This window comes from Larimichthys crocea, chromosome XVIII (genome assembly GCF_000972845.2).
Source record: "Larimichthys crocea isolate SSNF chromosome XVIII, L_crocea_2.0, whole genome shotgun sequence".
Taxonomy (NCBI): Eukaryota; Metazoa; Chordata; class Actinopteri; family Sciaenidae; genus Larimichthys; species Larimichthys crocea.
In genome coordinates, this window is record NC_040028.1 from 22005022 (window position 1) to 22019623 (window position 14602).

Below are 14602 nucleotides of genomic sequence, written 5' to 3' on the forward strand. Positions count from 1 at the left end.
ATTTTTATTTAAGATGTTTATTTTGTTTTGAACCAGAACGTCCTCGTGACACCTTCATGTGCTGCTTCCTTCTGATTGGTCAATGTGACAACAGGAAGCTGAGGTCACTGCCTGGGTCATACTCCACCGTCGGCTTCCCCCTAAAACACACGAGGACAAACAGCAGGTGTTACTGGTGTGTGTGTGTGTGTTTGTGTGTGTGTGTGTGTGTGTGTGTGTGTGTGTACTTGAGGACATCTGTAGTCACATTCTGACTCAACACTCCCACCTGCTGATAGGTTTAATTATTGCAGCCTTCTAGCTGTAGGAGAAGTGGTGGTCCTCTGTGTGTGTGTGTGTGTGTGTGTGTGTGTGTGTGTGTTACCGGGTGAAGAGTCTGGCCTTGGTGGTTCCCAGCAGCGTGGCTTTGTTTCCCTCCACCAGCAGCATGGAGCCCTCCCTCAGACCCTGAAGTTTGAGCTGAACGTGAACTTCTGCCACTGATCTAAGACTGTGACTCATCAGCAACGAGCACACTGATTGGTTGACAGACATTCAGACAAATCAGTGTGATGCTTCATTACGTCTTACCAGGACACACGGAGTGTCAGGTTCTTCATGGAACTGAGTGATCCTCTGCTCCCTGGTCTCCTGCAACACAACACAGCAACATCAACCACGACAACACAGCAACGTCATGACAATTAATGAAGTTGATCAATAGAAAATGAGTCAGCAGATATTTGAATGATCGATGAGTCATCAGTTAAAGTAGATGTGTGAAGCTGCAGTCTGGACATGGAGACTGACTCTGAGAACATACTGTAACACACTAACATACTATAACACACTAACATACTGTAACACACTAACATACTGTAAAACACACTAACATACTGTAACACACTAACACACTGTAACACACTAACACACTGTAAAACACACTAACATACTGTAACACACTAACATACTGTAAAACACACTAACATACTCTAACACACTGTAAAACACACTAACATACTGTAACACACTAACATACTGTAAAACACACTAACACACTGTAACACACTAACATACTATAACACTAACACACTGTAAAACACACTAACATACTGTAACACACTGTAACACACTAACATACTATAACACACTAACACACTGTAACACACTAACATACTGTAACACACTAACATACTGTAACACACTAACACACTAACATACTGTAACACACTAACATACTGTAAAACACACTAACACACTGTAACACACTAACATACTGTAAAACACACTAACACACTAACATGCTGTAACACTAACACACTGTAAAACACACTAACATACTGTAACACTAACACACTGTAAAACACACTAACATACTGTAACACACTAACATACTATAACACACTAACATACTATAACACACTAACACTGTAACACACTAACATACTATAACACACTAACATACTATAACACACTAACATACTATAACACACTAACATACTATAACACACTAACACTAACACACTAACATACTATAACACACTAACATACTGTAACACACTAACATACTATAACACACTAACACACTGTAACACACTAACACACTGTAACACACTGTAACACACTATAACACACTAACACACTGTAACACACTAACATACTATAACACACTAACATACTGTAACACACTAACATACTATAACACACTAACATACTGTAACACACTAACATACTATAACACACTAACATACTGTAACACACTAACATACTATAACACACTAACACACTGTAAAACACACTAACACACTGTAACACACTAACACACTGTAACACACTAACATACTGTAACACACACACTGTAACACACACAGTAACACACTTAACACACTGTAACACACTGTAACACACACACACTGTAACACACACTGTAACACACTTAACACACTGTAACACACTAACACACTTTAACACACACAGTAACACACTTAACACACTGTAACACACTAACACACTTTAACACACACACACACTGTAACATACTAACACACTGTAAAACACACTAACATACCGTAACACACTAACACACTGTAAAACACTAACACACTGTAACACACACACTGTAACACACTAACACACTGTAACACACTAACACACTGTAACACACTAACATACTAACACACTGTAACACACACACTGTAACACACACTGTAACACACTAACATACTGTAACACACACTGTAACACACACTGTAACACACTAGCATACTGTAACACACTAACACACTGTAACACACACTGTAACACACACACTGTAACACACTAACACACTGTAACACACACTGTAACACACTTTAACACACACTTTAACACACTGTAACACACACACTGTAACACACTAACACACTGTAACACACACTGTAACACACAAAGATGACAGTCAGCTGATTTTCTATGACATCACGTCCTCCAACATGTCAGTTTGCTGACGCGGCGTTTTTCCGTTTTTTGCTGACGGGGCGGTTTGGACGGCTCCACGTGTTGCGCAACTTCCTGAGCAGAGAAAAGGAACCATAGATAACCTTAACCTAACCTTCACACAACGCTGAGTCTTCACCGCTCTGATCTGAGGTCAAAGATCTGAACCGACCAATCAGAGCGAGCCACATTCATCTCGCAGAAGTTTTACGACGTGTTATCTGAGCAGTAGAGTGACCTTCGACCTCACTGTTCTGTCAGCTCAGCTCACCCCCATGTGGCGGCTGCCCGGGTCGGCGTCCAGGTAGTGCGGGTTGATGTTGAAGGGGACGAGGCCGATGGCGGAGAAGGACGGAGGGGAGACGATGGGCATGTCGTTGGTGGTGTTGATGCTGATGGTGGCCACGTTGGTGCCGGCGCTGGAGCCCATGTAGGGGACGCCGTCCTGGATACGAGACAAGGGTGTGAGGATGGAGGAAGGAAGGGTGTGTGTGTGTGTGTGTGTCTGTGTGTCTGTGTGTCTGTGTGTGTGTGTGTGTGTCTGTGTGTGTGTGTCTGTGTGTGTGTGTGTCTGTGTGTGTGTCACCTCGAGCACTCTCCTCCTGATCTCGGACACCACCTTGTTGTCATAGAGACTCTTCAGCAGCCGGAAAGTGTTTCCTCCACCTGCAGGACAGACAGAGTCAGCAGGGTGTGGGGATCTGAACCCTCAGCCTCCTGCTGCCTTGCTCTGACACTTCCTCACCTATGAAGATGGCCTCAGCCTTCCGCACGGCGTCGACGGGGTCCGAGGCCTCGTGGATGCCATCCAGCTCGAAACCTGCAGGGTGCAAACACACATGACACAGTGAGTGTGAGCCAGCTGGACTCAGGTGGACTCAGGTGGACTCAGGTGGACTGAGGTCAAACAGGCTAGACCTACCCAGAGTCCGGAACCGGTCCCTGGCTGTCCTGGTGTAAGCGTCTCTGTCATGGAGAGCGTACGGGACGAACAGCACCCTGCGCACATCTCTGCAACACACACACACACACTTGTACTTACTGCATAGTAAGGACCGAGTCAAACGACCCACAAACTGAGGACCGACACTGAAAATACAGTTTTTAACCATCACAGTGAGGACCGGTTTGTGTTTTTATTAAACCAAAGCACTGTAAAACACACACACACACACACAGACACGCACTCTCTCTCTCTCTCTCTCTCTCTCTCACACACACACACTCTCTCTCTCACACACACACACACACACACACACACACACACACACTCTCACCTGAAGAAGTGTGTGATCTGCACGTGACAGTGTTCCAGGTAGGTTCCTCCGTGCAGCGTGGAGTTGGACACGAGCAGCAGCTTCCTCTTCATGTCGGCGCGCGGACACACACTGAGCCGGGACAGAGCGGGGCGGAGGTCCGGGTCCACGGTCCGGGTCCACAGTCCGGGTCCACAGTCCGGGTCCACAGTCCGGCTGATCCCGCTGACACACCGAGAACGCGACGTGACGTCAGAGCTCGACCGGGCACGTCTGCGTCGCGTGACGTCGGGTCCATTTTATTTTGAAAATCAACCGGATTTTCTGTGCCGCTCCTGTGTCTGACTTCCGGCCTGCTCGAGCTGCTCTGTGCACTCTGAACGCAGCACAGACCGTGAACGCAGCACAGACCGTGAACGCAGCACCGGGCCGTGAACGCAGCACAGACCGTGAACGCAGCACTGGGCCGTGAACGCAGCACAGACCGTGAACGCAGCACCAGGCCGTGAACGCAGCACCGGGCCGTGAACGTAGCACGGGCCGTGAACGCAGCACGGGCCGTGAACGCAGCACCGGGCCCTGAACGCAGCACAGACCGTGAACGTAGCACGGGCCGTGAACGTAGCACGGGCCGTGAACGCAGCACGGGCCGTGAACGCAGCACCGGGCCGTGAACGCAGCACAGACCGTGAACGCAGCACAGACCGTGAACGCAGCACCGGACCGTGAACGCAGCACCGGGCCGTGAACGTAACACGGGCCGTGAACGTAGCACCGGGCCGTGAACGCAGCACGGGCCGTGAACGCAGCACCGGGCCGTGAACGCAGCACAGACCGTGAACGCAGCACAGACCGTGAACGCAGCACCGGACCGTGAACGCAGCACCGGGCCGTGAACGCAGCACCGACCGTGAACGCAGCACGGGCCGTGAACGCAGCACCGGGCCGTGAACGCAGCACAGACCGTGAACGCAGTACAGACCGTGAACGCAGCACCGGACCGTGAACGCAGCACCGGGCCGTGAACGTAGCACGGGCCGTGAACGTAGCACCGGGCCCTGAACGTAGCACCGGGCCGTGAACGCAGCACCGGGCCGTGAACGCAGCAGATGTTTGTATCAACTTTGACCAAATTAAAACTTCACATAAAAACAAATAAAATCAAAAACATTCGTACTTCCGGCCTAATTATTTCAGAATAAAAGTCATGACAGCTGCCTGCACAGGTTACAATCTGCTGTGAGGTCAAATGAAACTTTAAGATGAAACAAATGTTAATTTAACTTTAAATGTAGTTTAATGTGATTCTGTAATAAACGCTGAGTCATCAACAGACGTGAACACACCAACGTTTAGACTGTATGAAGTGGTTTACGGTTAAAGTCACTGTACAAAACAGCTCTGGACTAAATATTCATATTTATAAACTCATTCAGCGATTTTATTTTGAAAGGCACCTCCACAAAACCAAATAAAGTAGATTTTTCAGAATAAAAGCAGTTGTAATAAAGTCTCATCACATGATGAATGTTTGATGGCAGAATGTCGAGGACCTGAAGAACTGTTCTGCACGCTGATTTCTGCATTCATGAGAATTCTTCTTCTAGAAAACTCTGTTTGTTTTCTGCTCAGTGAGTTGCATCGTATGAAACGTTGAACTCCCAGTGAAGCCACAGACATCAACATCATGGAGCCAGCCTCAGGTGGATGTTGGAGGAACTGCAGGTTGTGGCACTTCAGTTTGCAAAGATCAAATTCTTTGTGTTTTTTTTACATTTGCTGAACTTAATTTTTCAAGAAGGTCCAAAATAATCCAGAATTTGTCGTGGACAGCAAAGTTCATGAGGTTTGACCAAAGTGTTTCCTGTTTCCTGTTTCCATCAGTAACATGCTGCCTGTGTCGAACAGCGGCCATGATGATGTAAATGTGTCATGGTGCTAATTAATCAGGATGACATGATGAAGCCCCTCCTCCTCTGGTTGTCACGGTAATCCTGCAGCTCAGCGCTTTAACAGGATTACAGTCCTCGAACACAACAGGCCTGTGAAGCTGCAGGGTGTCAGCTGATGGGACAAACACTCTGCGTCCTCTCCATGTTCTGAAAGCAGATCGGATCCAGATGAACTTCTGTGTGACAGGACGCGTCGACCTTTGACCCGTCGACTCATCGTGGATGAATGATGTCACGTCCTGTTTCCTCCTCACATAGATGTGCACACACATGCTTTGTTCACCATCATCGACCAATCAAAGTGCTGATGATCATCGACCAATCAAAGTGCTGATGATCATCGACCAATCAAAGTGTTGATGATCATCGAAGCTACAAGTTTAGACTGAGTGATCATCACCAAATCAATAGTGAGATATCATCGCCAATCCAAAGTGGCGTGATGAGCTCGACCAATCAAAGGTGCGGATGATGCATCGACCAATCAAAGGTGCTGATGAGTCACATCGACCAATCACAGTGCTTAATGATATCGGACCAACTCAAGAGTCTGATGATCATCGCCAATCAAAGTGCTGATGATCATCGACCAACAAAGTGCTGATGATTCATGACCAAATCAAAGTGCTGATGCATCGACGACCAATCAATATAGTTTGCTGATGATCATCGACCATCCAAAGTGTTTTGATGATCATTTTCGATCCAATCAAAAGTGTGGATGTCATCAGCAATCGAAGTGGTGATTCGACAATTTAGTGCGATGATCACGACCAATCAAAGTGTTGATGATCATCGACGCAATCAAAGTTGTTGATGAATCGGCAACTCATAGTGTGAATCATCGACCAATCAAAGTGCTTGATGCTCAGCGACCAATCAAATGTGTTGATGATCACTCGACCAATCAAAGGTTGATGATCATCAGCCCAATCAAAGTTGATGATCGATCATAGCCAATCAATTTAGTGCTGATGAGCATCGACCAATCAAAGTGTTGATGTCATGCAGACCACGTCAATAGTGTTGATGATCATCAGCCAATACCTAAAGTTGATGAGCCATCGACCAATCAAAAGTTCGTTTGAGATTCATGCATCAGTGGCTGCCAATCAAGTGCTGATGACATCACGCCATATCATAGTGTTGATCATCACCGGTTCCACTGCAGTTGGAGGGGTTGTCACGTTGTTCGAGTCGAGATTTCAAACTCTTCTCAAAAAGCTCAGATTTGGCATCGGTCGCCAGGGGGGAAACCTGAGGGTGCAGAGTGAACCAGGAGAGACCAGGGACACAAGCCGGAGGGACCGCAGGAGACGCAGGAGAAGCACCAGACCAGGGACAGCAGGCGACAGAGAGGACAGCAGGGGACAGAAGGGGCAAGCATAGGGAAGCAGGCAGCAGAGAACAGCAAGGAGACAGCAAGGCAAGAGGATAGCAGGATACAGCAAGGGCGACAGTGTGTACAAGCATCTTGCGCGGGTCCTCAGGACAACGTGGCAAGAACTGAACTATCATGAAGACGGCCACAGTTGACTCTGAACTGATGAGTAGCAGCATTGGAAGACTGGCTGAGGAGACGCAGGAGACAGCAGGAGACAGTCCAAGCAGAGAACAGTCTACAGACAGCAGGAGACCTCAGCAGGGAACAGCTACAGCAGAGGAAGCAGGAGGGACATCTACAGCAGAGGAGCAGGGAGACAGTCTACAACGCAGAAGACGGTCGCAGACCGCAGGAGACAGTCTACAGACAGCAGGAATTGAACCAGCAGGGAGACAGCAGAGCAGACGGAAGCAGGAGAACGCAGGAAGACAGTCTACGACACAGAGAGACGCAGGAGACAGTCTGACAGACGCCGGTAAGCGGACAGTCTACAACAGCAGGGTACAGAAGAGACCGTCTCAGACAGGCAGGAGACAGTCTCTAGCAGACCAGTCGCAGAAGAGGCAGCAGGAAGACAGGAGGGAGTCTCAGGGCAGCAGAGCGGAGACCAGCAGGAGACATGTTATCGCAGCAGCAGGAGAGAGCAGGAGACAGTCACGCAGAGACCGCATGAGAGGACCAGTTTACAGACAGCAGGAGACCAGTCTAACAGCAGATGACGAGAGAGTCTCAGAACAACAGGAGATGCAACAGCTAGGAGACAGTCAGACAGCTAGAACAGTCTAGCAGACAGCAGAGACAGTGCAGTAGACAGAGGAGACATCAGGAAAAACAGTCTGGCAGACAGCGAGGGAGACAGGCCTGCAGAGACAACAGAAGAGACGAGCAGGAGACAGCAGGGAACAGCAGGAAGAAGTCCATATACAAGACGCAGGAGACACGCAGGAAACGCAGGAAGACGATCCCCTGCAACAGGCAGGAGACAGTCTGCAGACAGCAGGAGACAACAGGAGACAGTCTGCAGACAGCAGGAGACAGTCAGGAGACAGCAGGAGACAGTCTGCAGACAGCAGGAGACAGTCAGGAGACAGCAGGAGACAGTCTGCAGACAGCAGGAGACAGTCTGCAGACAGGAGGAGACAGTCAGGAGACAGCAGGAGACAGCAGGAGACAGTCAGGAGACAGTCTACAGACAGCAGGAGACAGCAGTGATCCTGCTGGAGCTTCCTCCAGGTCTGCAGCTGGACTGTGATTGGTCAGGATTAATGTCGTTAGTAAACACAGCATGCTGAAGGCTGATTAGCAGATGACATCACAGCTGACCAACCAACCACTAAGAGGCTCAGCAGATGACATCACAGCTGATCAACCAACCACTAAGAGGCTCAGCAGATGACATCACAGCTGACCAACCAACCACTAAGAGGCTCAGCAGATGATCCACCTGTCACTGTCAACACCGGGACGAGTCTCCTACACTGTCTGCTTCAGTCTGCAGGAGGAGAGAGGAGGACAAGAGGACAAGAGGAGGACAAGAGGAGGACAAGAGGGGGACAAGAGGAGGAGAGAGGAGGACAAGAGGACAAGAGGAGGAGAGAGGAGGACAAGAGGACAAGAGGAGGACAAGAGGACAAGAGGAGGACAAGAGGAGGAGAGAGGAGGACAAGAGGAGGACAAGAGGAGGACAAGAGGAGGAGAGAGGAGGACAAGAGGAGGACAAGAGGACAAAAGGACAAGAGGAGGAGAGTTCTTCCACTGAGCCTCAGCTTGGTCGTCAGCAGCAGGTGAGCACTCGACTCCCAGCATGCACTGAGGCTCTGACGCTGTTTGTGTCTGATTCTGCACGTTCATACAGCAGACATGGACACATGGACACGTGGACACATGGACACATGGACACGTGGACACGTGGACACATGGACACATGGACACATGGACACATGGACCTCATCATGTGTCCATGTGTCCATGTCTGCTGTATGAACGTCTCATGTCGTCTGCAGAGGTCTGTCTGAGGAGTCAGAGGACAAAGACACAATTCTTGTCTTCAGGCGGTGACATGAGTCAAATCATAGGTTCTGTCCGGCTCCATTTCAGAACTTTGTTTCTTCACACGACCCAGAACCTTGTGAGAACCTTGTGAGAACCTTGTGAGAACCTTTCAGTGCCGGCTGTTTCACACGTGTAGCACAGACGTGTCCTCACAGGATGGACAGGACGAGCTCAGAGCTCAGGACTGAAGACTGAAGAGTTTGGAAGACATGATGTCTCACCAACAAAAGACGTCCAACACTTCAACTACCGCACTGTGTAACTCTGTCCAGCTGTACTCGAGTATTTGTTCTGATTACATTACTTCTGATCTAACAGCCAATCATCATCCAGGAGACAGAGACACGTCCAGCTGATCACAAGTAGCAGGGCTCTGGAACAACACGTGTCCCTGACTGTCCCTGACTGTCCCTGACTCTCTCTGACTGTCCCTGGCTGTCTCTGGCTGTCCCTGACTGTCCCTGGCTGTCCCTGACTGTCCCTGACTGTCCCTGTCCCTGGCTGTCTCTGACTGTCTCTGGCTGTCTCTGACTGTCCCTGTCCCTGACTGTCCCTGACTGTCTCTGACTGTCTCTGACTGTCTCTGACTGTCCCTGGCTGTCCCTGACTGTCCCTGGCTGTCCCTGACTGTCCCTGTCCCTGGCTGTCTCTGACTGTCTCTGGCTGTCTCTGACTGTCCCTGTCCCTGACTGTCCCTGACTGTCTCTGACTGTCTCTGACTGTCTCTGACTGTCCCTGACTGTCCCTGGCTGTGTCTCTCTGAGGTTTGATGTTTGAATCTTGAACTGTCTCTGGGCTGATCTTTGTCCACCTGCTGTCCTCAGAGCTTCAGCTGATCCAATTATCTCAGACCGGCACCAGGATCCTCGTTAGCGGTTCCTTGACTGACCTGATAAAAACAGGAAGTAGATCCCTTAACTGACTTTATTACCATGACGACCATTTTGAAGTTCTGATCCTCTTACAGAGAAACAAGATGCCGACGGTCCGGAGCAAGAAGAAGAAGAAGAAGGAGGTCAGCGATGGAGACGAGCAGGGAGAAGGTGAGTCCAGACCTGCAGACCTGCAGACCTGCAGACACAGACCTGCAGACACAGACCTGCAGACCTGCAGACCTGCAGACACAGACCTGCAGACACACAGACCTGCAGACCTGCAGACACAGACCTGCAGACCTGCAGACCTGCAGACACAGACCTGCAGACACAGACCTGCAGACACACAGACCTGCAGATACAGACCTGCAGACCTGCAGACACACAGACCTGCAGACACAGACCTGCAGACACACAGACCTGCAGACACACAGACCTGCAGACAGACAGACCTGCAGACACACAGACCTGCAGACACACAGACCTGCAGATACAGACCTGCAGACACACAGACCTGTAGACCTGCAGACACACAGACCTGCAGACCTGCAGACACACAGACCTGCAGACACAGACCTGCAGACACACAGACCTGCAGATACAGACCTGCAGACACACAGACCTGCAGACCTGCAGACACACAGACCTGCAGACACACAGACCTGCAGACACAGACCTGCAGACCTGCAGACACACAGACCTGCAGACGCACAGACCTGCAGACACACAGACCTGCAGACACAGACCTGCAGACACACAGACCTGCAGATACACAGACCTGCAGACACAGACCTGCAGACACAGACCTGCAGACACAGACCTGCAGACACACAGACCTGCAGACACAGACCTGCAGACACAGACCTGCAGACACACAGACCTGCAGACACACAGACCTGCAGACACAGACCTGCAGACACAGACCTGCAGACACAGAGCCCTGCAGATACAGACCTGCAGACCTGCAGACACACAGACCTGCAGACACAGACCTGCAGACACACAGACCTGCAGACACACAGACCTGCAGACACACAGACCTGCAGACACACAGACCTGCAGACACACAGACCTGCAGACACACAGACCTGCAGACACACAGACCTGCAGACCTGCAGACACACAGACCTGCAGACACACAGACCTGCAGACACACAGACCTGCAGACACAGACCTCCTCTCTTCTGTCTCATGCTCGTCTGTTCTCCTCCTCTGCAGTCGGGCTGGAGGTGGAGATGGACGAAGCAACCAATAGGAGCCATTCTGACAGCAGAGACCCTTTGACCCCAGAGCCACAGGATCCAGCACCACAGAAGAAGAAGAAGAAGAAGAAAGCGCCGACTCATGGTAACAGCAGCTGATCACTGATCAAACGACTTTTCATCCTCAGCTCGGTGAACGTGGCTCTGACGCAGCTCCCATTCATTTAAATGTGGAGCGAGCTGATTGGCTGTTTACAGTCTGGCAGTTAGCATGGAGCCATGTTTGAGTCCTGAGCTGGGCGTCCTTTACCACAGGAAGACAAAGATGATGCTGTCCCACCGCGTCCATAATGTCACGTAGTGATGAAAACTCAGCTCAGACTGACGGGAACAAAACCAGGAGGCTCCATCCACAAAGTTCTAAACAAGATTTCATCAGGTCCAGACCAGCAGGTCTTCACTGAGCTGTGACACCTCGTTATGAAAGTCCTCTGACCTTTAACGACGTCCACAGAGCTGTGATGATGATAACACATGTGGACAGCATGGTGTGATGTCACCTCTGTCATCGTTTCTCCTTCCTGTCTGAAAAATAAAATGTATCTTTACAACAATAAAAACAAACATGTCGGGTTGAACCTGAGCTCAGGCTCAGGTCTTTGTAGCTTTCTGTTTCTGTCAAACACTGTTTGATTGAAGCTGTGTGCATGTTCAGATCAGGACAATGACAACGCTGACATGCCCAACGGCAACATGGACGAGCACCATGACGGAGAGGAAACCACTGTGGCTGTAACCAGGAAGACGAAGAGGAAGAGGTGAGGGCCGATGAAGTCCAAATGTTGTTCGTCCTGAGGGGACCATGAATGTCTGAGACTCCTTTTTATTTCCCCTAACAGGAAGACAAAGATGACGGAGCACCACAGCAATGACCTCGGAGCCGAGGACGGCGACATCGTCACCGACGCTCAGTCTCCCATCCCCCAGCATTCCCTGTTCTCGGCTCCACACGGACACAGCCAGCCGGTTGGCAAAGTCTTTGTGGAGAGGAACAGTGAGTCTGACTCTGACTCTGAGTCTGACTCTGACTCTGACTCTGACTCTGAGTCTGACTCTGACTCTCGCTTTGTGTTGTTACGTATCGTCTGACAGCTGGAAAAGTTTTGTGTTTTGGACAGTTTGCAGTTTAAATACTCAGTTACCCAGAGTACATTGCTGTTGGCACGATGCTGCCTCTTTAATCCATCAGAGGAAGTCCCCATCAGACCTGAGTGTGTGTGTGTGTGTGTGTGTGTGTGTGTGTGTGTGTGTGTGTGTGTGCAGGGCGTTTCCAGGCAGAGCGAGTTGAGCAGCTCCGACACTCAGAGATGATGGACGACTACATGGACCCCAGACAGATCTGGACCACCAGAGACGTCGCTATGAAGGTCCACAGTGGTTTCAGGTCTGCACACACACACTCACACATAATACACAACCAGAAACACACACAAGCGTGTTTCCAGTACTTAGGATGGAATTGCCTTGACTTCAAGGATGAGGAAAGAGCTGAAGTGTCACAGAGACTGATACAGGAGTTCTGTTTACTTCCTCATTTTTACGTGTTTCCTGGGAGACAGAACCTCTGAACCGGCAGTGTCCAGTCTAACAGTGAACACAGCAGCCTATCAGGTGGTCTTCTTGCCGGGTTCACCTCGGTACTGTCACATTTTTCCCTGTTGGTCTCAGGAAACACGTGAAATTGAGGAAGTAAACAGGTGGCAGGTGTCCTGTTCAGAACCAATCAGAAGCCAGTATTTCTCTGACATGTTGTCCGTGGTGTGTTCGCTTCCTCTGCAGGGTCATCGGCCTGTTCTCTCACGGTTTCCTGGCCGGCTACGCCGTGTGGAACATCATTGTTGTGTATGTGTTAGCAGGCGAGCAGATGACCACGCTGCCCAACCTGCTGCAGCAGTATCACCTGCTGGCCTACCCGGCCCAGTCTCTGCTGTACCTGCTGCTCGCCATCAGCACCGTGTCTGCATTCGACAGGTGTGTGAACAGAGAGCCACAGGGCATGACCTCAAAGATACAACACAGCGTATTTCAGACACCTCAAAGAATTGTCAGAGCTTCACCTGGATGTCAGACAAGAAACTAAAGCAAGACTTGAACCTCAAAGATCACGAGGACTTTCTGGTCCACTGCTGCAGCTCCCATGTTCTGCCAGGAAAGATAAAAGAGATTTTAAAAAGTTGCAAACCCGTTCATCATCCAGTCCTTCCTCCCTCAGTGTCTTCTGTAAACCTCCTCTTCTTCTTCCTGGTGGGCTCAGACTCAAACAGGTAAACAGCTTCATGAAGCACCAGCTAACACCTGTGTCACCTGCAGGGTGAACCTGGCCAAGGCCTCCATGGCTCTGAGAGGCTTCCTCACTCTGGACCCTGCAGCTCTCGCTTCTTTCTGTAAGTGACAAAGACAGGATGAAGATGATGATGATGGTGATGATGATGGTGATGATGGTGATGATGATGGTGATGAAGATGGTGATGGTGATGAAGATGATGAAGATGATGATCTGTCTGTCTTCAGTGTACTTCATCGCCCTGATCCTGTCCCTCAGTCAGCAAATGACCAGCGATCGCATCAACCTCTATCCTACAGCCAACGTGACGCTGTGGTGAGTCCTTACACTACATTCTGCTGCCTTGTCCCGTCCTGTCTTGTCCTGTCCTGTCTTGCCTTGTCCCGTCCTGTCCCCTCCTGTCCCGTCTTGTCCCATTCTGTCCTGTCCCGTCCCTTCCCCTCCCGTCTTATTCTGTCATGTCCCTACCTGTCCTGTCCTGTCCCCTCCCATCTTATTCTGTCTTGTCCTGTCCTGTCCTGTCCCATCCTGTCTTGTCCCGTCCTGTCCCATCCTGTCTTGTCCTGTCCCATTCTGTCCTTTCCTGCCCCTACCTGTCCTGTCCTGTCCCATCCTGTCTTGTCCTGTCCCGTCCTGTCCTGTCTTGTCCCGTCCTGTCCCCTCCTGTCCCGTCCTGCTAACCCTCGCCTCCTCCAGGCCTCCAGGTTCTGAGGAGCAGATCCTGCGTCCGTGGATCGTAGTGAACCTGGTGGTGGCGCTGTTGGTGGGCCTGGCCTGGGCCGTCGTCTCCACGCGGCCGGACATCGACTACACGGAAGGTTGGTGGAGATGTTTGACTCCGAGTCTGAGACTCAACAAAGACTTAAGACTCCTGACGACTGCAGAGAGGTCGACAACCAGGCTGTGTGTTGCTGTGTGTTGCTGTGTGTTGCTGTGTGTTGTGTTGCTGTGTGTTGCTGTGTGTTGTGTTGCTGTGTGTTGCTGTGTGTTGTGTTGCTGTGTGTTGTGTTGCTGTGTGTTGTGTTGCTGTGTGTTTCTCTGTGTGTTGCTGTGTGTTGTGTTGCTGTGTGTTGCTGTGTGTTG

General features: G+C 50.1%; 2 protein-coding genes across 2 annotated transcripts in view; one reads left to right on the forward strand and one right to left on the reverse strand.

The window, feature by feature from the left end:
* On the reverse strand, window positions 1-4036 carry si:dkey-69o16.5 (Alpha-aspartyl dipeptidase-like). Its single transcript, XM_019277058.2, has 8 exons — window positions 3732-4036; window positions 3377-3465; window positions 3200-3274; window positions 3041-3120; window positions 2726-2899; window positions 571-630; window positions 365-447; window positions 1-140 (listed from the first exon to the last, which is right to left on the reverse strand). Exons 1-8 carry the CDS (start codon window positions 3821-3823, stop codon window positions 80-82), a joined length of 714 nt encoding a protein of 237 aa, XP_019132603.1. The 5' UTR covers window positions 3824-4036; the 3' UTR covers window positions 1-79.
* A 3142-nt stretch (window positions 4037-7178) lies between these two features.
* The window catches only part of LOC104935590 (transmembrane protein 237A), a 14465-nt gene continuing 7041 nt past the window's right edge, over window positions 7179-14602 (forward strand). The window contains exons 1-11 of the mRNA XM_027291185.1: window positions 7179-7792; window positions 8707-8830; window positions 10066-10141; window positions 11192-11320; window positions 11891-11993; window positions 12075-12229; window positions 12499-12619; window positions 13015-13206; window positions 13546-13619; window positions 13747-13834; window positions 14216-14472. Coding sequence (XP_027146986.1) covers window positions 7179-7792; window positions 8707-8830; window positions 10066-10141; window positions 11192-11320; window positions 11891-11993; window positions 12075-12229; window positions 12499-12619; window positions 13015-13206; window positions 13546-13619; window positions 13747-13834; window positions 14216-14472 — 1933 coding nt within the window. The remainder of the gene's footprint in view (window positions 7793-8706; window positions 8831-10065; window positions 10142-11191; window positions 11321-11890; window positions 11994-12074; window positions 12230-12498; window positions 12620-13014; window positions 13207-13545; window positions 13620-13746; window positions 13835-14215; window positions 14473-14602) is intronic.

Excerpts from the sequence above, each read along its gene's own strand:
- si:dkey-69o16.5 (XM_019277058.2), bottom strand. The coding sequence starts at position 3,823 with ATGAAGAGGAAGCTGCTGCTCGTGTCCAACTCCACGCTGCACGGAGGA. Across the intron at positions 3,466-3,731 it reads CAGATCACACACTTCTTCAG|AGATGTGCGCAGGGTGCTGT; the intron begins GTGAGAGTGTGT and ends TGTGTGTTGCAG. Across the intron at positions 631-2,725 it reads CGGGCAGCCGCCACATGGGG|GAGACCAGGGAGCAGAGGAT; the intron begins GTGAGCTGAGCT and ends GTTGTGTTGCAG.